Source organism: Symphodus melops (assembly GCF_947650265.1).
Source record: "Symphodus melops genome assembly, chromosome: 22".
NCBI classification, from domain to species: Eukaryota; Metazoa; Chordata; class Actinopteri; order Labriformes; family Labridae; genus Symphodus; species Symphodus melops.
This window is the reverse complement of record NC_136712.1, coordinates 7,305,417-7,329,843: the sequence shown is the minus strand read 5'-3', so window position 1 is coordinate 7,329,843 and position 24,427 is coordinate 7,305,417. Positions and strand designations below refer to the sequence as shown.

The 24,427-nt window shown below is 38.4% G+C and overlaps 1 protein-coding gene across 1 annotated transcript in view; it reads right to left on the bottom strand.

The window, feature by feature from the left end:
- Positions 1-24,427, bottom strand: part of col7a1l (collagen type VII alpha 1-like) — a 50,077-nt gene that overhangs the window by 14,443 nt on the left and 11,207 nt on the right. The window contains exons 7-72 of the mRNA XM_079334890.1: positions 24,211-24,374; positions 23,201-23,330; positions 22,970-23,086; positions 22,581-22,736; positions 22,027-22,143; positions 21,713-21,859; positions 21,478-21,597; positions 20,531-20,689; positions 19,740-19,853; positions 19,388-19,537; positions 18,826-18,963; positions 18,520-18,666; positions 17,788-17,907; positions 16,938-17,084; positions 15,899-16,162; positions 15,655-15,794; positions 15,391-15,514; positions 14,917-15,060; positions 14,615-14,802; positions 14,101-14,181; positions 13,937-13,954; positions 13,816-13,842; positions 13,557-13,622; positions 12,240-12,320; positions 12,101-12,127; positions 11,610-11,654; positions 11,340-11,414; positions 11,168-11,263; positions 10,980-11,006; positions 10,612-10,665; positions 10,394-10,465; positions 10,253-10,312; positions 10,127-10,162; positions 9,963-10,007; positions 9,744-9,779; positions 9,568-9,612; positions 8,933-9,004; positions 8,811-8,843; positions 7,781-7,852; positions 7,597-7,656; positions 7,445-7,480; positions 7,127-7,207; positions 6,846-6,881; positions 6,683-6,727; positions 6,226-6,297; positions 5,987-6,022; positions 5,667-5,693; positions 5,435-5,473; positions 5,289-5,351; positions 4,780-4,818; positions 4,647-4,691; positions 4,521-4,553; positions 4,185-4,250; positions 3,965-4,009; positions 3,761-3,796; positions 3,655-3,681; positions 3,502-3,573; positions 3,292-3,354; positions 3,028-3,045; positions 2,896-2,931; positions 2,777-2,815; positions 2,656-2,691; positions 2,436-2,564; positions 2,083-2,181; positions 1,145-1,339; positions 701-808 (exon numbers count right to left, since the gene is read on the bottom strand). Of these exons, the coding sequence (XP_079191016.1) occupies positions 701-808; positions 1,145-1,339; positions 2,083-2,181; positions 2,436-2,564; positions 2,656-2,691; positions 2,777-2,815; positions 2,896-2,931; positions 3,028-3,045; positions 3,292-3,354; positions 3,502-3,573; positions 3,655-3,681; positions 3,761-3,796; positions 3,965-4,009; positions 4,185-4,250; positions 4,521-4,553; positions 4,647-4,691; positions 4,780-4,818; positions 5,289-5,351; positions 5,435-5,473; positions 5,667-5,693; positions 5,987-6,022; positions 6,226-6,297; positions 6,683-6,727; positions 6,846-6,881; positions 7,127-7,207; positions 7,445-7,480; positions 7,597-7,656; positions 7,781-7,852; positions 8,811-8,843; positions 8,933-9,004; positions 9,568-9,612; positions 9,744-9,779; positions 9,963-10,007; positions 10,127-10,162; positions 10,253-10,312; positions 10,394-10,465; positions 10,612-10,665; positions 10,980-11,006; positions 11,168-11,263; positions 11,340-11,414; positions 11,610-11,654; positions 12,101-12,127; positions 12,240-12,320; positions 13,557-13,622; positions 13,816-13,842; positions 13,937-13,954; positions 14,101-14,181; positions 14,615-14,802; positions 14,917-15,060; positions 15,391-15,514; positions 15,655-15,794; positions 15,899-16,162; positions 16,938-17,084; positions 17,788-17,907; positions 18,520-18,666; positions 18,826-18,963; positions 19,388-19,537; positions 19,740-19,853; positions 20,531-20,689; positions 21,478-21,597; positions 21,713-21,859; positions 22,027-22,143; positions 22,581-22,736; positions 22,970-23,086; positions 23,201-23,330; positions 24,211-24,374 (5,435 nt within the window). The remainder of the gene's footprint in view (positions 1-700; positions 809-1,144; positions 1,340-2,082; positions 2,182-2,435; positions 2,565-2,655; positions 2,692-2,776; positions 2,816-2,895; positions 2,932-3,027; positions 3,046-3,291; positions 3,355-3,501; positions 3,574-3,654; positions 3,682-3,760; positions 3,797-3,964; positions 4,010-4,184; positions 4,251-4,520; positions 4,554-4,646; positions 4,692-4,779; positions 4,819-5,288; positions 5,352-5,434; positions 5,474-5,666; positions 5,694-5,986; positions 6,023-6,225; positions 6,298-6,682; positions 6,728-6,845; positions 6,882-7,126; positions 7,208-7,444; positions 7,481-7,596; positions 7,657-7,780; positions 7,853-8,810; positions 8,844-8,932; positions 9,005-9,567; positions 9,613-9,743; positions 9,780-9,962; positions 10,008-10,126; positions 10,163-10,252; positions 10,313-10,393; positions 10,466-10,611; positions 10,666-10,979; positions 11,007-11,167; positions 11,264-11,339; positions 11,415-11,609; positions 11,655-12,100; positions 12,128-12,239; positions 12,321-13,556; positions 13,623-13,815; positions 13,843-13,936; positions 13,955-14,100; positions 14,182-14,614; positions 14,803-14,916; positions 15,061-15,390; positions 15,515-15,654; positions 15,795-15,898; positions 16,163-16,937; positions 17,085-17,787; positions 17,908-18,519; positions 18,667-18,825; positions 18,964-19,387; positions 19,538-19,739; positions 19,854-20,530; positions 20,690-21,477; positions 21,598-21,712; positions 21,860-22,026; positions 22,144-22,580; positions 22,737-22,969; positions 23,087-23,200; positions 23,331-24,210; positions 24,375-24,427) is intronic.

Genomic DNA, 24,427 nt, shown 5'->3' with positions numbered 1-24,427 from the left:
AAGCCACTGATTTTCCATCATGGTAAGTTTGTTTATTGAAGTTTTCAACAAAAAAGTAAACCTGTCGCCTAGTGATTATATCGCACGCCCCACGTACAGAGGCTGTAGTCCACATCAAATCAACTGTTGGTTCAACCAAGGCCCTTTGCTGCATGTCATCCCCCACTCTCTCCCCCAACATTTCCTGTCTCTCTTTAGCTATCTCTGCCCCGCGCCACATTTACGTTTGAAGCAGATCTTAAAGTGCTATAATTTAGAAATAAAATTTCTGCAATGCAGCATTGTCTTATGCTTTTAGATTTAAGCAAAAATAAATGCTTCATTTGATGAAGAAAAAGCTTAAATAAACTACTTGAGACTTAGTGAGCATTTCATGTTTTGCTTATTCTTCTAGAAAAGTACTCAACTGCATTAATCCCCTACAGGACCTCAGTTGTGAACACAAACATCCCTGGGAGTTGATTTCAAAATTGTAATTACATTAATTCAAAGCAGTGAATAACTGGAAGGCAGGAGGGCTGAGCAGATATATGCAATACCTGCATGCTCCTTCAACTCAAAAAAAAAAAGAAGATGATTACATTTGTTAAAAATGAACAGAGGAGTATTTTATGTTTGATGTTATGAATGTAGCCACAGTTTTGATTGGTCAGGGGCAAAACTCATTCAATGCTCTTCATGTTCACTGTGCAGCTTTCACCTTCCCACGCTCCCTGTTCTTCTTCTTTTGTCCTGAGTTCTTCTTCAGAGAGTCCTCCTGAGAGAGGACAACAGTCTCCAGCACACTTTCTGGTAACCCTGAGAGCGTCTGAAATGTACACAGTACATAGTCCCTGATAGTTTTTGCCTTCCAAATAATATTTTCCGAACAAATGTACCTATAGTCTTACTATAAACATCTGATGCATAATGAGTATATTAAATTATATATCACACTAACAATACCTATTCTGTAAAGTCTGACTAAGGACAATATTATATAATAAAAGGGATTATGCATCATTTAAACCCTAGATAATAAAAATTAATGTTATTCCTTCAATGTAATTGAAATTGTTAATATGTTCTGAGTTCTCAGCATGTTTCCAATGATTTCATAAAAAGATGTTTAATGTTGGCGTACCTAGTTGTAAAATGTTTTTACCTCCTGGGTTGTAGTAGAATTAAAAGTAGAATTGACTGCAGTCTGATTCATTCTGAGTGAAGATGCTCCATCCTCGTCTCCGTCTACTTTCTCCCGTTCTCTCGACTTCTTCTCAATCCTGTCGAGTTCCTGCTTGCCGTTCGGCGTGGTGTCCGTCCATAAAGTTGGACCATCTGCTGTTTCCCTTAAAGGGTCCTTTACATCAATAGAAATAATATGCATATTATGACAAGAAACATCTACTTAATGTAACAGACACTGGAGAAAACAAAGAGAACACTGTAGCTTTAAATCTGAGTGTAAGGCAAAAGAAAGAGCCAAAACAGATATCGAATACATCACTTTGAAGAAGATAATGGATAATGAAGAACTTCTTGTATCTAGAGCTCAAACTATACTCGAGCTGCATGTATGTGAGACCAACATATTCTAGTTAAGCTTAGACCACTGGATTAAGTTGATAAACATGGAGATATAAATCGATAAAAAATAAAAAGAGTTCATATATAGGATGTATTAAAATCATCATATACATATGGCATATCAGACAAATGGGTTTTTCCCCATAAGTAAGATTGCCTTATTCTTCTAGAATCTATTGATTACATAATTTCCTCCTCTCCTAATGAGGTGAAGAATTGGTCTGAAATGGATTTGGATGACTCTAAATATTTGTCACCTGTTCATTTATATTTCTGTTATTTATTTATTTTATTTTTTTGATGATGCCATCTAACAAAGATCATGTGAGCCCTGTAATGAAGTGTCAAATCAGTCAAAATATAAATCATTTATGAATATTTACAACAATACTGAGTCTCTGTAGTTTTCCTGAAGTATTTGTTCTGTTTTTGAGTGAAGGTGATAACTGAACTCATGATTGTTTCAGGAAATAACATTTTCAAAGACATAGGACAGACTTTTCTGAGGCTACGTACGACTGAAAAAGTGTCTGGAAGCTGTCGCACTAAGTCAGGGTCCTTAATAGAGTCCAAGTCTGATGGAGGCTGGCCAGTAAGCTCCAACTTCACTGAACTCTGTCGAAGAGATAAAATGAATAGAAGATGTCAGTTTTCACTTCCTGTTGGTTCAGGAATTGTGTGACTCTTTTGCTAAAATAAGTGATGTGATAGATACATTTGACTCATCAAAAAAGTCAATTAAATGTTATTCAGAAAATGTGTAAGACATCATTTGGACTGAGCTGGTGTTTTGGTGTTTTGTAACATATAATTTAAAATGATCTTTTCAAACTAATCAGACACACTCTTTTTTCTTTGTGGTTATGTACCGTGTACTCGGTGATGACGTTGGAGGTGTGAGTTCCTTCTTTTGTTTTTTTGGACGTGACGAGCACATGAAGCAGCTCCTCTATTCCATCCTGCAGTAGCCTGTCAATCAAGGCCTTCAACAGAGGCAGCTGAGGAAAGAAAGTTTTTATAGAGAAGATCAAACTCGGATACAATCACAGGTTCTTCTAACTTTTAAACGTAGTCAAATTTAGAGCTCACCCTGATGCCGTATGATTCAAACATCACTTCAATGTCCTTAAGAGGGAAACAAAAACAGATTGCTAAAAGTGCAAAATGAGAAACCATGTGTCAGGAGAGCTACTTCTACATTTGTATTCACCTTCATGCTGATAGATTTTCCAGGAGCTCCAACATTTCCCTGCAGAAACATTAACGTAATCACCGTGAAATCATGTCATTTCCACATACATATTTGTGAAGATCAATGCTAATACATACCATGTCTCCTTTCAGGCCTCTTTCTCCTTTATCACCCTGCAAACACAAAAACAAGACTGGCAAATGAGCAACAGAGCTAATATTTTGCGTTCCTATTATAACCTTAAATGAACCCCATCATCATCATCTTACCTTCATTCCTGGTGAACCCTGAACACACAGAAACACAGGAGCAAGATATTGTAACATGCATCTACAATGAGCTTATCTGTATTCAGATGAGGACAAAACTCATTGCAGCCAACAATAAAAGCAATACAGTCATCATCGCTGTACGATGACTCAGACGCCATACAGGCCAAATATGAATTATGCCATGCAACAGATGCAATAATGTGCTATTTTTCATGAGCTATAAATATCTACGAGCATGTCGAGTGCAAGCATCAAACTCACAGGAGCTCCCGGAGGACCCATCGGGATTGGGAATGCTTGTCGGATTTCGTCAATGGTGGCGCCCTGAAGGCAAGTAAAAAATTAGAAGACTTTCTTCTTTTCCTTCTTTTGACTCAACAATTAGCAGATATGGGAAAAGTGTATAATGACTATGTTAATATGTTGAATTTGATGCTTAAAATTCCCAGCCTTGCAGATGATTGTTCCTACCTCAGGAGTTACAAGAACCTGCCTACCAGGCAAACCTGGAGGTCCTGGTTCCCCCTGACGACCATCTTTACCCTGTAAAGGTAAGAGGAGGATGTACATTTGTAACCTCAGGTATCTTTTCAGAAAAATAGTCTTGATCTCAAAGCTGCTTACATTTTCTCCCGCATTTCCCTTCTCCCCCTGCAACAACAGGAACGTTAACACACATTCAAAATATAACTTTATACATTTTCAGTAGGTTGAACGACATTGTAAGGACCTTCTTGCCATCTTCTCCTTTTGGTCCTTTCTCTCCCTGTCAAAAGAAAATGTGTTTTTAATTCAACAAATAACAAATACTGAACATCTGGATTTTATTTTTGGTAAAACTTCTGTAGTAGCTCAGATGTCTAGCATAAAAGTAATCAGGGTGATATCACTCAGAGTATAGGTTTTTTTAAAAAGATCAAAAAATGCTGTTCACATCTTTTGCTGGCAGTCCTCTTTTCCCGTCGATGCCAGGTCTCCCCTGAAAATCAGTGGAAATAAAGAAGAAATGAGAAGGCTCATTCAGAAAACATACCAGACAACAATATGGATGTGATCGTTTAAATGTAGATTCTACAGCTGAGTGTCACCTTTAAAAACAGATGAAGAATGGGTATTTATAAGACACAAGCAATGTTATTATACACAGTACTCACTGGAGTTCCCGGCAAACCAGGCATTCCTGCAATCCCCACTCGGCCTTGGTCTCCTTTTTCTCCTTTCTGATAACATCAAAAAGTGTTTTTAATCACATTAATGGATTATTATTATTTTTTACTAAAGGTGGTTTACTAAACTAAAGTAAAGTACTAAAGTATTTTTAGTTATAATAATTAGATTATCAACTGCTTTCTCTGGGAGAATCTGGGAGAAAAAAAGATTTCAGTGTAAACAAAACGTTTTAAACACCTGTGTTTAAACATAGAAAGTGTATTTCTGATTGCAGCAAACATGTTTCTTCATTTAAAAAAAAGAAACCTTGCTGCACTCACCGGACCAAGCTCTCCTTTTTGTCCTGGGGGACCCTGTAAATATTATTAAACACCTTGTAAGTCATTCTGTACTCGATATGCCCAAATATGAACTCAAGTAAAACTGTGTGCAAAACTTTGTATAACCTTAAGTCCTGGTTTTCCTGGTACAATATCAGGTCCAGATCCACCCTGAAATACACAGTGTTTCACATTTCACATATTCTATGTCTTAAAGTTCAATTCTTTTGGCCAAGGGAGCAGCAGAGTAAGAATTTACCAGAGATGAACCGGGGAGTCCTGGTTTCCCTTCTGGACCCTGAGGAGAGAGACAATTATTTAATTGCAGCCCCCCTCAGTGTTTGATCTAGAACCAGACGTAAAGCCAGTAAATAGATTACAAAATACTGAATGTTATTGATCATCCAAAGAAGTCTAAACTCTGTCAACAAAACATAATTGATTAATCTGTAGTCTATAGTATTTCTCTAATAGACAACAAATCCTTTAAGGATTGCTCAAGCAAAGGCCAAAAACAACAAAGTAGTGTCTTCAAATTTATCATTTTATATCGATCACATTTAAAACCCCAAAAATAGTCAGAGAAAATAAGCAAATCACAGCATTTCAGACAATGTTTTTCTTTTTAACATGAAAAACTGCAGAAATGTTGTAGATTTAATTTTTGAAATCTTGATCTTGATGAAAATATTTGACAATTGATGGTAGACATGATCAGCATGCTTCTGCACATGATGTGTTTTTTTATAACTTTAATTAGATACTCACTGCGGAACCAGGTAGACCCGCTTCTCCTCTCAATCCAGGCTGACCTGGCTCTCCTGGTTCCCCCTGAAGGGAACGACACAGGAGAAATGTTAATTTACTCTTTAAAGAATCACAAATCAAATGTTGACTGTCATTCTTCAAGTTACCTTGATCACTCTGGTCAGGAAGTTATTGTCCCCTAAAATCTGCTTGGGCAAAGTAAAAGTTTAAAAAATTAACATCCTGATTGACAAAAGATTTCAGCTGATTGGGAAAACACATTTATTTTCTCTGTCTTGTGGGAGTGTTGTTGTCTTAGCGTCATTACAACAAATGGCCCTGTCAAACATGGCTGAACTGACGAGGAGCAGACAGAAATGATAACAGAGTTTTGTTTACTTGTGTTCCCGGAGGTCCAGGTTTTCCCTTTGTGACCATGGCAGCACGATTAAAAGAAGAGGACAAGAAGACACCAGTTAATATTATGATGTCGCCCTGCCAAACGCTATTCATATCTGCATAACAAAGAAAAACTAGCAGGTTCAATGAAGGATGGCAAACACAAAATGCCAAACGTAATTAGTGAAAATATTAAAATAGGAATAATGAAGTCGCAGAATGATAGCAGGTGAATGATGCAGAAGAATGATCAAATCGCGTCAACCATGGGGAACAAACAACATCAATGAGGAAGAGAGAGAAGTTGAATACAAACGTACTGTCTCCCCTTTGTCTCCTTTCTTTCCATCAGCACCCTTCAGACAAAGAAAATTACAAATTATCCAGAATAAATGCAGATCTAACTCACACTTTCCAGTTATTCACTTCAAAAAATAACTAAACAGATTGTGTTCAATAGAGACAAAACAACACTGATAACTGATCTAATCTAATACTTTATGTTTCCCTTGTTTGAAGGGCTAGTTCATGGTCTTGTATTACACTCTGAAGGTCTTACATGTAGGCCAGATTTTCCAGAGTCTCCTTTCTCTCCTGGGTCTCCTGGTCGTCCTGGTAGCCCTAATGGTCCCTGAACAACAACAAAGATGTTAACCAGAGCCTTGAATTATTGTGATGCCTATCAAGTCACGCTGCAAATTAAAAGAAATTTAAAGTGACACAGACGTTAAATAGGAATAAAATAAAAAAAATCAGTCTGACTTAATGTTCCAGCTGGCAACTATTAAAGCCAATATCTACTCTCCTGTTTATTCATTCATACAGACTCAGACTACAGACAGTCTTACTTTGTAAACATAAGGACCTGTGTTATTTAAACCACTGTATGTGATTTAAAACTTTTGGTTAAGGTCCATTTTGGGGACCCTCGTGATGAAACAGTTTTGTTTTTTTCTCATCCTGTTTCCTTCACCAGCCAAAGCTATCACTCACTACGGGAAACAATAAAGAAATACCCTTATTCCTATGTCACCAGGCTCTCCAGGAGGTCCTTGTTCTCCCTGTGAGGACACAATCATATGACTTTCTATAAATCCATTATAAAGTTAACTGTATTCACTGGCAAAACTAGTGAGCAAAAACATGAACCAACAAAACTATAAAACCTGCAGAACGTACCTTTATTCCAAGGTCTCCTTTAGTTCCAGGTGCACCCTACACACAAAGTTAATCGATAATTGTCATCAACATTACAAAGTAAACACATAGAAGGCATACGTGTGTATAAATATAACATATACATCTTTTTCTTTTTTTTTCAGTGAATATAGCATCCAGACAAGTCAAGACTGTCTTTATTCTAATTATGAGCTTTGTCCCAGCACAATTTCTGAAATTATCCAAATTAAGAGACAAACAACCTGTATTATTGCTGTAACAGCAGCTCAAGATTTACTTACATCTTTACCTCTTAATCCTGGTACTCCAGGATTGCCGGGTAATCCAATACTTCCTTTGTCACCTTTGAAGCCGTCCAGCCCCTGGACAAACACAAGGCCTCTGGTCAAGTAACACTGAAAAACTTCCTGTTTTTAAATTGTCACCAATCTTATAAAATATTTCAGTCATGGAGCCTCATTAGCATTCATTTAGACTCATGTGCTCTTGTCTTCTTCATTGTAATTACATTAAATGTGCTTGTAAAGGATTTTATATCATCTTTATTTACCAATCAAACATCACAGGACATATCAATTTGACTTCATAAAAAAACTTACTTTTGGTCCTGGCTTTCCGGACAAACCAACATTCCCCTGTGATTTAAAAAGAAAGATAAAGCCATGGTCAAACGATAAAGTAATGAACAGTTTATTTTTTGCACGGGTATTATCTGATGACAACAAATATCAAATGATGGCAAATCACTCACCCTCTCACCATTCTCCCCCTTTTCTCCCCGTTGTCCTGGAATCCCAAACCCAGGGCTGCCCTGTGCAAAGCAGGACAGATCATGATCAAATCTTTTGTTATTTGACACGGACATCTTCCAACTCTGGTCACAAAAAATTAAACTAACAAAAATGTGATGATGTGAAATGCTGGTCATTATTAACCTTTGCTCCTTTGTCTCCTTGTTCACCCTTTATCCCTTGGGGGCCTGTGGGGCCGACCGGACCAACGTCCCCCTGACAAACAAAAAATGTATATTAACTGCAGTAGGCCATCAACTGGATTATGGTTGCCAGTCTACGTGATCACACCAGTTCCAAAACAAAACTCTTCAGTTCAAACAGCTCCCTGTGGACTGAGATTAAAGAGGTCCTGTCCAATGGAGCGTTCAGTCCCCCAGCAGAAGCTAATGAGAGAAAGTCTTAATTGTGTTTGATAAGCAGACCCAGAGGACCGAGTCTGTGTGTGCAAGGATGCCCAGAACAATTAATTAACCAAGTCTCACCAGAATAAAAAATTAAGAAAATCCCTTTCCTGTAGCTCACTCTTCTAATTCTGGCTAGTTAAGATAAATATAAGCAAACAACTGAAACATACATGTGAGGTTTTGACAAAATGCAGCAGAGTGATCCAGCAGCCCATAGGTTACCATGGTTACATTATGCTTAAATCTTTGGACTAATTGATAAAAGACAACAAGGGAGTAATTTATTTTTTAATCTGAACAGCCTAAAACTGTAGACAGGAAGCTCAGGGTGAATATGAAAACAGAATAAGAGCTCGTGGATGACTTAAATTGAGGTCAGTTAAAGGGCACTTTCTCCAAATATTGTATATTTATTTATTTATATTTAAAAGAAGCCATGTTGCCCAGAGCCCTTAAATAAAAATAGTGGGGAAGCGTATTGCATACACTAGGGAAGAAAACATCTGCTCTGTGTGGGCAGCGGTTGGTCTAGTAGTTAGGTTTCAACCCATTTCTTCCTCCATCCACTGTCCTGTCCAATAAACGTAATAAAGCTACAAAATAAATCTAAAAGAACAACAAAGGACTCCAACATTTGCCTTTCTGTTTGTTGAAATTAAATCTACACAAATGTGGGCTCCTTAGTGGTACACAACTCTGAGATGTTTAAAATGAAGACGAATGTTTTCTTGACAAATCAACCTCGGAAAAAAACATTGGTTACTTACCCTAGCACCCTTCTTTCCAGTTGGGCCAATTATCTATTGTGAGGCAAAAAAAAGGCAGAGCAGGGATGAAGCATCCTGTTCCTGTATTGCTTTCATTAAAATGCGTTGAATTGTTTTCTTACACCCTTGGCAGGATCTCCAGGAACACCTCTTGGACCCTCATCTCCTTTTAACCCCAATGGCCCCGTCAGTCCCTGGAAAAATCAAGGGACATTAAATTATAGTTTTTGTTATGATTGATATTTGACTCGAGGCACTCTGCCAATGTTCCTGTAATTTTTCCTGTAATTTATTATCAGCTATAGATTTTTTAAAATCCTTGAACCTGACCAGCAGTCCATTATTTCAGATGTACAAATAGACACATGGGATTAAAAATGCAAACTGTGCTGTCACAAAGGTCTTCTTGTCTGCATTTATTGTTGGTATTTTCTTCCCGAAAAAGACTCCCAAAAATTATGTATTTAATCATAACCATCGTCATAATCTTGACAACCAGGGCAAAAAATGGCAATCTCATGTGTTCATTGACAACCCTAAGTGGTTTTTAGGAGACATTAGGAAACATGTTTTAAATCGTGTTTCATTAAACTGTTTTTAGATTGAGTAAATAAACTAGTGTTATCAGCCTCATGCTTTCTCCACCATCAAAGAAAAACTAGAAAGTAGATTGTAATGTGCTTTATTTGAATTTTAATTCAATTATAATTTAATTATGTAGGCTTAAGTTATTGTATGAGATGTATTCTTCACTTACTGTGGGTCCTTGCGGTCCGACAGGGCCCATCTCTCCTCGTTCTCCCTAAAAAGACAAAATGTTTTTACACACTCACAAACACTCATTTTAGTGTTGCAGCAAGTGAAGTTTAATAAGTAAGAAGTGAATATGTTCATCCTATTGAAGAGCGAAAGAGAGAGAGTGGATGACCTCACCTTGTCCCCCTGCTCCCCTTTGAATCCTTTCTTTCCCTGCAGGTAAAATAAATTGACTGGTCTTTGAATCTTTTCATCCTTGATTGTTGCACGAGGTTGGACAGTTTTGTTTTTTTTCTCAGCAAACTATGCAGGGAGTAATTAATATGCACTCAAGGCTAAATTACACAGAAAGTCATTGCTTGCTTTTTGAACAGGAGATAATGATTGATAACACACCCGAGGTCCGATGATTCCTTGGATGCCTTGATCTCCATGATCACCCTGTGGGAAAGGTCGAGAAAGAAAATATCTTTCTGCATTCTTTTTTTCTCTAATATATAAACAAAGCAATCAAACAAATCAACAACTTTATGTTCAGGTGTCATTTTAATGCCTGCTACCTTTGGGCCAACTGGTCCCATTAGGCCAATATTTCCCTGCAAAACAAAAAGTTTAGTCATATAAATTGTGATTTATTTATCCAGAAAGCACCTTCCATGGGAACTAAAGAGTTATATGCCATGTACCTTCTCTCCTGGCTCTCCACGAGGACCTTGAACACCTTGAATGCCAATTCCTTCTTGCCCCTGCAACAGAAGTAATATCCATGTTACCACTTACATACACTGGTCACATGAGTTGTAATCTTTTGTTATTCACAGCTTTACCTTCTGTCCTTTCTCTCCTGACAGTCCTGGAACCCCGTCAATACCAATGGGTCCAGGCAAACCTGCAATACCCTGGAGAAGTTTGCATGTGTGCGTGTGAGAAACAGCAAGAAAAAGTCAAAAGATGCAAGCTATTTTCTGGTAGGTGAAACATCTTTTATTTTCGTTATTCAATCTCTTGTTGCTCATTTTAACCATTGTATCAAGCATGGGCTTACATCTCTCCCCGACTCTCCTTTGTCTCCTTTCACGCCCAGCTTCCCACGTAGACCCTTTCAAAAAGAATCAAAGCCTTATCAGATCAAAATGAAGCAATGCCTATTTCACAGTAGATCATATCTGATTCTGAGGTATTAAAGAGGGCTTATTATGCAAGTAGAAAATAATTATAATGATAATAATATTCAGCACCTTTCTAGAACAGAGTCACAAAGTGCTTTAAAAGGACACAAACAGAAACATCAAGAATATTCTCGATGTTTCTGTTTGTATCTTTTTAGACAAAACAAATGAGGCTGTAAAAAAAAATGTTTCAGTGCATCCTTTTAAACAGACTGAAAAGACCTGGAAAGTAGCACCCACTTACTTTTTCTCCCGGCTCCCCCGGATCTCCCTGAGGTGCACGCAACAAAAAAAAGCCTCAAGTTTATGGCATTACTTTAAAAAGTCCACATTATCTAAAATAGTTTTCATAAAATACAGATACATCATCATTCCGTTTACAGTGTTTACAGCATCTCTTCACTTTGAACTTGACGTCTGATCCAATTCTACCTTAACAGATATTCCTGGTGACCCTGATGGCCCTTGCTGGCCAGGTAGACCTGGAGCTCCATTGACCCCTGGTACACCTGGAGGTCCCTGGGGTCCCTGTGATAGATTGTAATTTTTGAGTTATTTGGTTCACTATAGGCAAAACTCCAAGGCAATTTTGTTGAAGACTCACTGAAGATCCTGGTTCTCCTTTCCGTCCAGGGACATAATTGGCATCTGCTCCAGCTATGACATATCCAGGCTCTCCCTACAAGGACACACAAGAAGCATGAACCTGGATTCTTAACAGAGCAATCACAATGTTTTGTTGATCTTCTTATTGTAACACTTCAGTCCTTTTAATTAAAGTACATCAATCTTGTCGACAAACATGTCCTCAGCTCATATCTTGGCAAAAGCAATCGGAAATGAAATCTAAAGTAAATGCAGCGGTCTGACTTACTCTCTCTCCTCTCTGTCCTTTTGGACCAGTGAGTCCAGGAAGACCCTGTCGGGGAAGAAACAGAAATGGTGATTATTAGATGAAAACATAGGCTACAGTGAAAGTGATCATTATAATTCAGATAGACCTGTAACAAATATACAGGTTTAATTTAGAGGCATGCAGGTGGAAAGGAGAAATGACTAAAAAGTCATCAAAGTTAAAAGGGAAATGTAAACCTTCAAGTGCTGTCAAAGAAGTTGCCAATTCAAACATATTAAATAGCTATAATTCCTTTAGCTGTCTTATACAGTATTTAACTAATGCTTTGATACTATACAGTAGTTGTTGTTTGCCTCAAATGTAAGAAAGCAAAGGGAGAAGGGGAAACATGCAGCTTTGCTCCAGGACTACATTTAATGGTAGGACAGCACTTTTATATGATGTGAGTCATAGTCGGCTGACTCACTGTAATAACTCATAAAGACTTTATTCATTGTCATATTTCTTACCATATCACCTGGAACGCCTGGAGCACCCTGAGGAAAAAAGAAGGAAAAAAAAGAACAACAAACATAATTTCAGTCAGGCCTAAACAAAATAAACTATAACAAAGTCAGTATGCGGTTTTGTTTTTGTGAATCGAGTTACCCGTTGGCCGGCAGAACCTGGGGGTCCAGTTCTTCCTGGTCGTCCTGGCAACCCAGGTATTCCATCTGTTCCAGAAGGTCCCTGTCGAATAAAAAACATTATGGTCTGTGCAGAAAGATGAAAAAATGACCACACACAGTAGAGCCCGATGACACAGTGAGAGGGGAATAGGGGAAATTAAATAAAACTGAATCTTGATATAATGAAGATGAAGATGGAGTAGTAATATTTACAGTAAATGCTGAAGGGAGGGAAAACAGTCAACAGATCTTATGGAACCTCATATTTTAACCAATTTCCACTTTACTTAAAACTATTCTTGACCGACTTGACTGACTCCACAGCAACATGTTAATGATACACAACGTAAAAAATGCAATCCTCCTCCATTCTTACATCGAGTCTGCAAATGTGCTACAAAGGCAAATGGAAGTTGTTAGCTGTCAATTTATATTTGTGGTTTTAATTCAAATATTTATAGTTTTTCTTTTATATGTTGAAAGAAATGAAGTAAGAGTTAGAGTAAGACTTGATGTATGTGCAGAAAAAAAAATTCAATAAACAATCTAAAGATAGTTTATCTAGAATCACAAAACTAGTCAATGCTAAAGTTGGAAAGGATGTGATTCTAAAAAATGTGATTTATTATTTTGACATGACATGCAGAAGTGTTACCCATTTTGTATACATTTGAGTGTACATAAACATAGGAACAGTGCACATTAATGAACATAAACATGTTAAACATGTTGTAGCCTTAGGCCTATTTTCATGAGTAGTTCCTTGGCAGGTTGGTGTGTATACACATTTACATATAACCACAATGAGCAGCAAAAACAAAACAACAATATACACTGTACATTAGTACACAGAGACATATTCACAAGCATATAAAGTGGCTGTGCGGTGTAAATGCCCTCGAGTCTGTAACTTTAAATTGCTGGTGTGATTGCATACAGCCCTATTGCACAGAGTTTGCATACAGACAAACTACTGCACAGGATTAGATACATGGATGTGTTTATGTATGCAGTTGTCCACTGGGGTTAGTTACATAGATGTATGTATGTAGGCATAATTAAAAATTGATTTTTAGACATTGTCACAGATCCGGTTTATTCTGAGCCACAGCTTCAGATGACGCTTGAAAATGGCTAAGCTGGACCATTCCCTGACTGAGAGTGGTAAGTGACACCATAATGTGCTCCCTTTGAATGTATAAAACCAAACAGAAACTAGAAGATCAAGCAGTCTGAAATAAATGATCATCAGGGTTTACAGTAACCACAACAGTTTGGCGTTCATGTTGTTTCTTACCCTTTCTCCCCTCTCTCCTTTTGAGGAAGTGAAGGGGTCATACTGCCCGGGGCTTTGTCTGAATTTCTACATCAAAAACAGTGAACAGAAAAGAAGACAGTTTAATTGTAAGACTTAGATAATTAAATTGAGGTTATGAAATGTCATCAAAAGCATAAGAGTACTTGGCGACAGAGCAGAGAGAGCAAGCGGCCCTGAAGTATTGCCTTTTTAATAACACATCAAGTAACGTAAACATGTAAATATGAGAAATACATACCAGACCTCCAAGACCAAAACCATCTCCCTGTAATTAAGAGTCATTATTAAAATAAATAACACTGATATTACATGCTGTTTTATTTATTAATTGAATGTTTAATACACTTAAGTTAACTCACCTTTTCCCCTTTCTGGCCCTGAGATAACAAAAAAACATATAATGAAGCATTCGCAAATGTATGTATGGTCATTTACACACTTGGTTGCACTTTGTAAGACATGTAATTATCATAACAAGAATAATGACCAGAGTTAACAGGAAGAGGAGAGGGAGGATTTTTACCTTGGCACACTGGGAGTGGCAGGGACCCTGAGGCTTCAGCAGCTCCTCTGGGTCTTCAGTTGGTGTGTCTAACTGAGCAGACTGAAATAAACACATTTCAAAAAGCTTTTAATGAATAACTGGACTCTTCAAACATACTGCATAGCAGTAGCACAGAAAGCTGTGAAATGCGGTTAATTTTAACTTTCACAGGACTGTGACGTCAAAATGAAGTCAATGAGTGCTGGAATATTTCCACCCGCTGAGTCTAATTAAAAAGTGATTTCCTAATTATGTCCAGATGTGCTTTCATAGAACGCTTTGAAACATTTTCTATAGATGCATTCACATCACATTTTACATTTCTACCTTAAATATTGAGATCATGAGAGATATCTGGTTACATTTCAATCACCAGAAATGTACAATTTTGCAAATTTGGCTACAAGAAACACACAAATATAGAATGTAATTGGAAATTCTACTCAACTCGACATGTAAAGAAAAATCAGAGACATTTTGTACTGTTTCTTGCCTCATCATGCAGTTTAAACTCGGACAGGAGCTCCTCGCTACAGATGCTGTTGATAAATTCTCTCTCTACAGACGGGAAGTCGTCAAAGGTCGGAGAGAAGAAGATATTTTTGTAGCTTGTGGGTGCGGCGATTTTATTCAGTTCATCAATGTCCGCGTTAGAAACTCCAACTGCGAGCACACTGACACCTAAAGAGAAAAAAAGAATCAGCACACAATACTACCTTCATCAATAGACATGATATCGTTTCACTGAGTTGTAGGATACTTTTTTTTTTAGCTTTTATAATACATGTGACTGACCCAGAGCACGTGCTATTCTGGATGGTGGCACCACATTATCCTGGGCTCTGCCGTCAGTAATGAGAACCAGTATGTGGGCCACATCCTGCCTCATCCCCAGAGACTCCTGGAACAGCTCCTGTAGAACATAGCTGATGCCTTTTCCTGTGGGTATGAAGGTACAAAGACAAATTAATTAAAGTTTTGCCGATGACGCTGATAGACGAAATGTATGTCTTTTCGTGGCAATATTTCAGAAAGCAGAGTGTAAGCAATTTATGCTTTGATCAATAAATCAAACATTATCTTGATAGCATTTTGATGAAAGAATACAGATGACACACATGCTACTTATTCATAGTTAGTAATTAAATTTTTCTGTGGACCAGCCAGATAGTCACTTGTTAGTGGTGGTGACATGGACAGCAGGACTTGAATTACTGTTATAATCAATCCCATGACAGATGGAAAGAAGTGTGAACAAGTGTTACAAACCAGTTCTAGTGTTCCCCCCTACATAGCGCAGTGCTCTGATCGCCCTGAGAACGGAGTTTCTGTCTTTGAAGTCATTCAGACGGAACTCAATTCGAGGCTCATCACTGTAATGAACCACAGCTATCTGCAGAAAGAAAGTGATGGAGAAAATATAGATCATCATCATAACATCCCCATTTTTGCATCGACATTTAGATTTTAATCAATAATCTGGACATTTGCTTCAAATAAAGAGAAAACGTCTGATTCAATAGAGAGACTAACCTGTGTTGCCTGAGAACCCATGGCAGGAAAGTAAGTGGCCACCCGAAATATGAAGTCTTTCATCTTGTTAAAGTTGTCAACCCCGATGCTGGAGGACTCATCCACTAGAAAAACGATGTCTGCTTTTGTCTTACTACAAGCTTTGAAAAAAAATAGAAAATAAACAAATTTTAAATGTGTTTCACAATTTCTTTAAGTAAGGTAACACTGCAGAAACATCTGTGTATGACTGAGCAGAAGGTACCTGGTCTTTGTAGAATTGTAGTCTGTGCACTGACTGTGGTTAATTGAATGGAGGGGATTCCTGCCTGTTTGGCTTCTGTGACACTTGGTTGACCTGGAGGCTTCTTGGTACTTATGGATTTGGTCGGTGGCACTGCAATGGGGTGCCGGGTGGTTCTAATGGCTGACTGAGTGATAGTGGCATTTCTGATAGAGGCAGTAGTGATGCGAGGGGCAGCTGTGACTGACACAGACCGGACTGTTGCCACAAGAGGATCCTGTCCCACTGAGAGGCATAGAGCAACAATGATAAGTAACTTATAAGAGATGTAAAAAGTAACCTCAAACAAGCTAAAGATCTCATGATGGGATACAAGAAGGTGAAAAACAACTTGAGGCAGTGACTCAACAGGCTAAACATAATCTTCACTGCTCTCAGTGGTTTAAAACTTTGACTTTTTGCTTAATGCACATGTATCTTTTGCTCTTGTACATAATGTATGTGTCTATGTATTGTTACTCACAAAGCCAAGGATTTGGTTACCAGTCTAATGGATATGAATAAGCATACTTGCTAAATGCAGCATGTACTAAGGTACACCAAGCATTCACAAATCTGTTACCTGTTTCTGTCTCTCAAACTTTTGCAACATCATGCAGCAGGGTTACCAAGGTGAACTTAAAGAACCAGTATGTCACATATATACTGAATTTAATCATAAAATGACCTTACTATCTCATCAGGCATGAAGGAAACATGCTACATTGAAGTGATAGCTCAGTAGAGTTTCTTCATTTTTTTTATCGGTGCTTCAGTACTTTAATGCTTAGGTTGAAGCTGACAAGGTTTGAGCTTAAAAAAACACTGTACAACTCATGGGAAACAACCACTGTGTGATATCTCATCATTTGGATTATATTACTACTAATATTTGAGTTTCAACCGAAAGAAAGTGATCTGAAGAAGGAGCATTTAACAAAATACAGTTAGAATAAATTCATGAGCACACAAATGGAATAATCTCGACACAAATCAAGAACATGTATATCCTGTGTCTTACATATTCTTTGATACACAGTGCTGATAGGGCCCTCCACTTCTCCATACAAGGGCCTGATGGTAAATATGTAAGTTCTTCCATACAGCAGATCGTTGATCTTATAGGCACTGAAGCCAGGGCCCAGGACCTCTGTTTTTGTGTCCAGCACTGAAAAGACACACAAAGGAGAAGTTATGGTTGAAATTGATTGAGTTTTTATAAATGACATGGGTCTGTGTGGAATGAATTATAGTCTAAAATAATTATTGATTACACAAAGCGATCAATGTCATCACAAAGTGATGTGACAGGACTGATCTCATAAGAGGCCAGGCTGTGTGAAGTTATAGAGCAGTATGAATACATGTACAAATAACTACGCAATGACTGGATATTTTTCTTTTGAGAAATGTTCAAATCAAGATATAATGCTTGGGTCCTTTACCTAAGTGAACACAATGGCAACCACAGCAACACGATATTTAATGCAACACATTGCTGCAACGTACTCATCACAGATTGTTACCAAAATAATAACCACATCCTGACAACGCTTGTTTCATAAACATGATTATTTGTGTTCTGAACATTTTTCTTTCTTTCTAGTTCCACTTTCAAAACAGGGTGCTTATGACAAGACTTAATATGCAATGTAATAAAACACATCATGCTCCATTGTCCACCTCAAACTGTAAAGGACCAAGAGAAAGAGAGATGACTATTACATCATAATTCCCTGGAATATATAAGAGTAGAGATCAATTTTTAAAGACAATGCAAACGCTTTGGGCTCCTTTTGGCTGAAAAAGCACAATTGTTTAATGACGGAAGCCAAATTGAAGGCAAAGCTTCTGGCCAGTTCAACACTGACCTGAGATGTGCCTCCATGAGAGAAGGTATCCAGATACACCAGCAACACGCGTCCAGTTTAGGACAGTGCTGCTGCTTGTTGTGTTAAGAGCAGCAAAACCATCCACTTTTGGGAGATCCACTGCAAAAGGAAAAAAAAAGCCTGATTAAAGGAGAAAAAAGCTTTCGGGTAATATATACAGCAACAATTAATATTTATATTCAAACACTGATTCTACAGAGGAACCTTTCCAAAATATCTACTCCAATACTTACTTCAATACCTTAGCACACCACTTTACTGATGACAGATATTACAGCCGTTTTTATTGTAACTTGTCCGTTAGATGTCTGTTGGCATATTTGGCTGACATGATAGAGACAAAGAAGTCTGAAAATATGTCACTTAAGGATAATGATGATGAGAATTGTGTTTTTCTGGGTTCTAAAACTCAGCTCAGAAGTTCTGCTTTTCTTTTCTTTCCATGTGTTGGAGAACATTTGGATTAGCAGGATCAGGTTACTTTATCAGAGTGAAAACTTGAAGAGGCCAATGCTACATTCTCAAGATTTTTATCATGGTCCTCTAATTCTCATTTACACCATAGTGAGCTGTGATGAATGGAAACTATGAACACTTTTTCTTACTGAAAAGAAAGAGTCATCCCTTTGATTTAAAATACCTATTATGATCACTTTGTGTTAAAACACTACTATGAATGTTGCTTATCTGTTTCACACATGCAGGACTCACAGGTGCGTGCAGTGACCAGGACTGGGCTTCCCTCCCTATTGCCCACCATGGAGGAAACTTGGATCTTATAAGCTGAGCTCTCCCGCAGGTTCTTGATTGTGAAGGTGGTAGAAGCAGCTGATGCTACATAAGACTTCTCATCACCACCTAAAATAGAAAATATCTCATTTCAGCCCTTTCACAGTTATGTTTACTTGAATAATTAATCTGGTAAATAATGGGTATATGCAGTCTGCCTGTGTGCGTGCATTTATGTGAGCGTTTGGCAGAAAGCACAAATGGTTGATTGTATTTGTGGTGTCTTACCTAGGAAGGGGATCCAGGAGATTTTGTACCCGGATGCCCCTGGTGTTTTCCTCCAGGTCAGGGAAAAGGAGTTAACTCCAATGTCCATAACCTTCACCTCCCTCACTGCTTGGATCGGCCCTGTGTCTGAGTCAGCAGCTGTAAAATAACAAAATATAACCACATAAAGTGGTAGACACAGCTGAATGGAAATTGTAAACAATGTGAAAATCTCATGAAACCTAAATTACTGGATGACCTAGCGAGACTTTTAATCTACACTGTGTCATTGTGTTAAACTTCCCTCAAGGGCTTTTAACTTTGAAGGTGACAATGACAAAAAGATAGCAGCTCTGCTCACCCCGAGTGACAATGACTTTAGCTGTGGTTAAAATAAGAGAAGTCCATAACATGTCAGTCAAGTAAAAATAGCACACCATTGCTGTGGCACGTGTTAAAGAACTTCCCTGTCCCTACTCATTTAAATGACAATGAGGTCCAAGGCTGCACAAACCTATGTAGATCTAAAAATAAATTACGGATCATTTACAACAAACTTTCAGACTTTTCTGTAATTCTGTACCTGTGAGCTGGGATAAGGATATCTCTGGACCCTCTGAATTTCCGTACACTGCACAGATGGTGATTGTGTAGACGGACTGAGGGTTCAAGTCTTCGATTCGATGGAATAAGACACTGCGGTCGAGGTAATGGGACAGAGGGCTGCTGTCACCTGCATGCAAAAAAGTACAAAATGCACAGATAGACAAAGCAGTTTTACAGACAGTGTATAGTTATGTTGAACAACTTAACATTATTTCTAAAAGCTTTTCTTGACACATACTTCATATAAAGGTTCTCACAAGGTTTCTTAAACAGTAAGGTAGTTTAATCCCAATACTGTGGTCAAGCAGAAATGTTTTAATATATATCACCTGTGTTCCAAGTGAGTTTGTACTCAGTGGCTCCAACAATAGGACTCCACTCCACATCTATGGTGTTACTGGTGTAGGATGTCACCTTGAAGTTTGACACATAGCCCAAAGGAGCTAAAAGAAAGGGAGAGGCATCAGGAAAACAATTTTTTCTTGGTTATACATTGTGTGATTAGATACATTGTTTGTATCTAATCGCTAATATGCATCAGAAAGGGTTAGGGTTTGGTTCTCAGGAGGCAGGACATGATGTAAAAAAGGATGACAAAGTAATAGAGTCCAACAGGTTGATGACATTATGGTATCACCAACATCTCCCTTGGCAGCTTGTCATTTTACAAGGGGGCCTGCAGGAAGAATCCCAGTTAAAGTCGGGGTGAAATATGTGTCCGTCTATGTTCACACGTGCAGCTCACGTTGACAATTTCTGGGCAATTTCAGGAGTTTTGTGCATGTGTAAAAAAAACAAGAGGCACCTGAAATAAAGTTACTCTTCAGAGGTTCTCTCAATCCTATTAATCTCAATATATACTGTATATAAAGGTAAATAAAATCATTGTAAAGGAATGTCCTCTGTTGTGAAACTGCTAACTCTGGCTAACTGACCCTCGCTTCAAGACACTAGAGCTGAGATGGTGTATTGTTTAAACAAAGAAGGTGTTAAAACCATGACTTTGCTTGTTCTTTTGATTTTGTATGATTCTCTCACACATAAGGTGATTCAACACAAAAAGGTTATTTCAAAACAAAATCTAAAAAAAAGAAGATTTTCAGGCAGTACTGATACTTACACGTTTTGAATGTAGCACTGATACCAGGCCCCATCACAGGTCCAAACAGCACATACAGAGTCAGGACATACTCAGTATCATGTGCGACATTCTTCAGTTGGTACTCTGTGGTGCTGCCATTAAGAGCCAACTGCCTGGGCCGGTCTCGACCAACAAACTCTGAAAAGAAAATTAAATATATATATTCACAGTACAGTCACATAACTTTTTTTTCAGTGTGTAATTCCTCAGTGTCCTGGTATTCCTGCCAAATCTGGCACAGCATCAGAGCCTCCAACTCTAGAAACAAAATTTGTATTTCATCAAACTGAGTCACCATGCATCCTGTCACATCCTTGTTCATTGTAAAAGCCGAGGAATTTCAAAGGCTTCTGTCATTGTGAGTTTGTCAAGCCAAAATCAAAAAAAACATGGACAAACATGCATATAAAAGCAAATGCTCTGTACACAGAACTAGCTGTACAAGCTCATTATCAGTATGTTTGTTGATTATTGCAGTAGTTTTGACATTTATTTGCACAAGGGTGAGCAAAAATCCTCCATCCATTCATCAGTCCATTCTCTATACCGTTGAGGGGGACTGTAGTCGATCCCAGCTGCTATTGGACGAAAGGCGGGGTCCACCCTGGACTGTTCACCATTCAATTAAAAAGCTGATATATAGAGACAGACAACCAGCCACAGTCATTTTCACACCTACAGGCAATTTTAGATCCATCAATTAACCTAACGAGCATATCTTTGGACTGTGGGAGGAAGCCAGAGTACCCGGAGAGAACCTACGCATGCACAGGGAGAACATGCAAACTCCACACAGAGAGGCTCCTGTCAGGAATACAAAGCAGGAACACTGTGAGGCAACAGCGCTAACCAGAACCAGAGCTTTTCACTGACAGGACAGACTTAGAATACATGGGTCCAAAAAGAGAGACATGACAATAGATCACCTGGAGTGGGTCCCCAGGCCAATCTGTAACCTGTGGCTCCGGGGACACTGTTCCACGAGATGACAGCAGCACTTGTGCTCACAGCAGACACCTTCAAAGTTTGTACTGAACTGCTTTCCACTGACAGAAAGAGAGAGCGAGATAGAGAGAGAGAGCAAGAGAGAGAAAGACTTTAATATCTGGTCTCAGCCATTTATTCCTGTATTTTGAGCTTCCGAGCAAGCATTCTTGTTACATGTCTTGGCTGTGGTGCTGATGACCGGCCCCTCTGTGTCTCCAAAGATGGGGTTGATGGTGATGGTGTACTCAGAGCCCGGGTTCAGGCCCTGGATCATGTAAAAGTTAAAGGTGTCATCAAGGTTTATGTTCTCTATGTCGCCATCTGAAAGAAACATGGGAAGAAATATTTGGATGCCATTAAGTAGTATTTTTTTGATGACAGGGTATAATCTCACTGTAATATCAACATTTTGGCTTTTTTTGATAAAAAAGGTATGTCCTGTTTTTTTGGCTCAGTATTTGTTTATAATTAAACTCTAAAATCGGTACCTGGGGCTGCCCATGTCAGACGGTATCCTGTGGCACCTTTAACTGAAGCCCACCTCCCCTGGACGGTGTCTGTGGTGGCGTTTTGGACCAGGAACTTTGTAACTGGTACAAGTTTTACTGAGGAAAACACACATATCCACATAAATACGAGTGTAAAAATTCAATGTTTACTTTAATTGTATTTATCCACAAATTCCTGAGGTTGAGGTTATTTAATCCGATTTTTCAAAAGGAAAATCCTTGTATGAAGCTTATGTAATGAAAAACAACCAGCTCATGTAAATACATCTTAATCGAAAAATAAGCTTTGATGTGAGATACTGTGTCTCCAGCATAGCATGAAATGGAGATAAATGAGAGTATGCGACAGACCTAATGGTAGTATTTTTGGGACAATATCACCCCACTGTGGATATAGTGTGGTACTACACCTTAACATAGGCTTCCTAGTTTTATATCATATTTTTTACTTAGTTATTTGTGTTAAAAAATGTGACAGAATGTGTTTTCCACTAAGCTACATTCATGAAATGGATTAAAGCTAATTAACTTACAGGTCTTGCCCACTACAGAAACCGGTTCACTCGGTCCCTGGGGGTAAACAGCATAAATACTGATGATGTACTTCTTATCTTCTTCAAGGCTGTCAATCACATGAGAGGAGGTGTCTCCAGGCAGCACGTGCTCATAGGTAAATCCTGGTCTGTTGGCTGCAGATCAAAAATCCAGGAGAATTAATGACAAAGAATTTACTCACAAAATATGTAGCTGCTGTGATACATGAAGCCTTAAGTCTAAAATAATCAAAGTGTTTTAAAGAATATATGTAAAAGTCAAATCTTTTGGAAATTTAAATGAGAAATTAAATGCAGATGAATTGTTGAAATTTGCAAATGTGTTTGGTGTCAAGTGATCATAACTCTTTATTGTTATGTTTGCATACATCTTGGAATGAAGATCTTGAAGCCGTTGAGCTTCCCCAGAGGAGGCGTCCAGCCCAGTCGCAGAGAGAAGAGACCCTCCTCTATGACACGGAAATTTGACACCTGAGGCAAAGGGGCTGAAAGACAAAAGGGAAGTGAGCCAAAGTGAAACGTTAAAAATGCTGAAAAGTACTGTATCTGTTTGTTGTTGTTTTTTTATCAAATTAAAAAGGATGATGTGTGACACCCACTGGTCTGGGCAGTGATTGTTGCAGAGTCTCCAATGAGGCTTGGGTAGATGGCATAGACAGTCAGGGAATATTCCGTTTTGGGATTCAGCTCAGTCACCACCGTGGTGCTCACGTCTGCCTTCAAATCAATCTGTTTCAGACAAAGAGACGAGCAAAATGACAACAGTGACTGTGGGTGCAGCAAAGAGTGAGAGACATGAGTACAGAAAACAGCATTGACTGACACATGAGGTACACATGTGTGTACACATATTAACACACACAAAGAAGCACAGGTATTGTGGAAATAGGAAAATCTGCATCGTCATCACAGTTCAAGTTGGTCCAACTGATTCAATTTTATCAGTGGCTTTGGATAGAAACAAGGATGGGACTGCATAGATAGCTGAGGCTGCTATAAGAGATGAGTCATTGCATATTGTTTCAGTACTGAAGTGGCCCACTGCTTGTGTAATAAACTGACATGCCAAGGATGATCTTGAGCTCTCTTGAGAATTTAGAAATGATATGCAGTGGATGTTTATTTGTTTTTATTTGTTTTTGGGGGGAATAAATTAGTAAGTAATTATTCCTAATGTTTCTTCTCAGCCTGCTGACAGATCTTCAAATTATTCTACAAAATAACTTGTGACACAGCAACAAAAAATTATTCTGTTCACAACTCTCCATCTTGAAAAAGGACAACTGCAGTTAGATATAGAGTTTTTTTGAAGTAGCCCTCATCAGACAGCATGGTTTTATTCTTGAGTATTAGATCTGAGCTCTTAGGTCAGGATTTTTATTTAAACATTTGAATCAGAGTCTATAAACTTTAAGGGTGACTGAGCTAAGTTAGCTTCATTTGCATGAGACAGATTCTGAATTGTAAGACTCCTCTCAAATTCATCAACTGTCTATGTGAAAATAAGTTGTACGGTATGCGTATGTGAACAGTTCCAAAAGGACCAAACTTGTAATAATGCAGTCATTACATTCAAGTGAGGATGTTATCATTGTCTATCGCCCCTCACCTGTCTCTGCTGGAGGGAGAGGAGGTGTCCTTTGGAGTTGAGAGGGGTGACCAGGACACGATACCCGGTGACATCACTTGTGGCCTGGGTCCACGTCAACCTAAGAGAACTGTGAGCCAGCTCGCTGACCTGCAGGTCTCTAGGACCCACCACTCGCTCTTTAACTAGAATTTCAGAGAAATACAGGAACAATGAATGAGAATGAAATATGTGATAT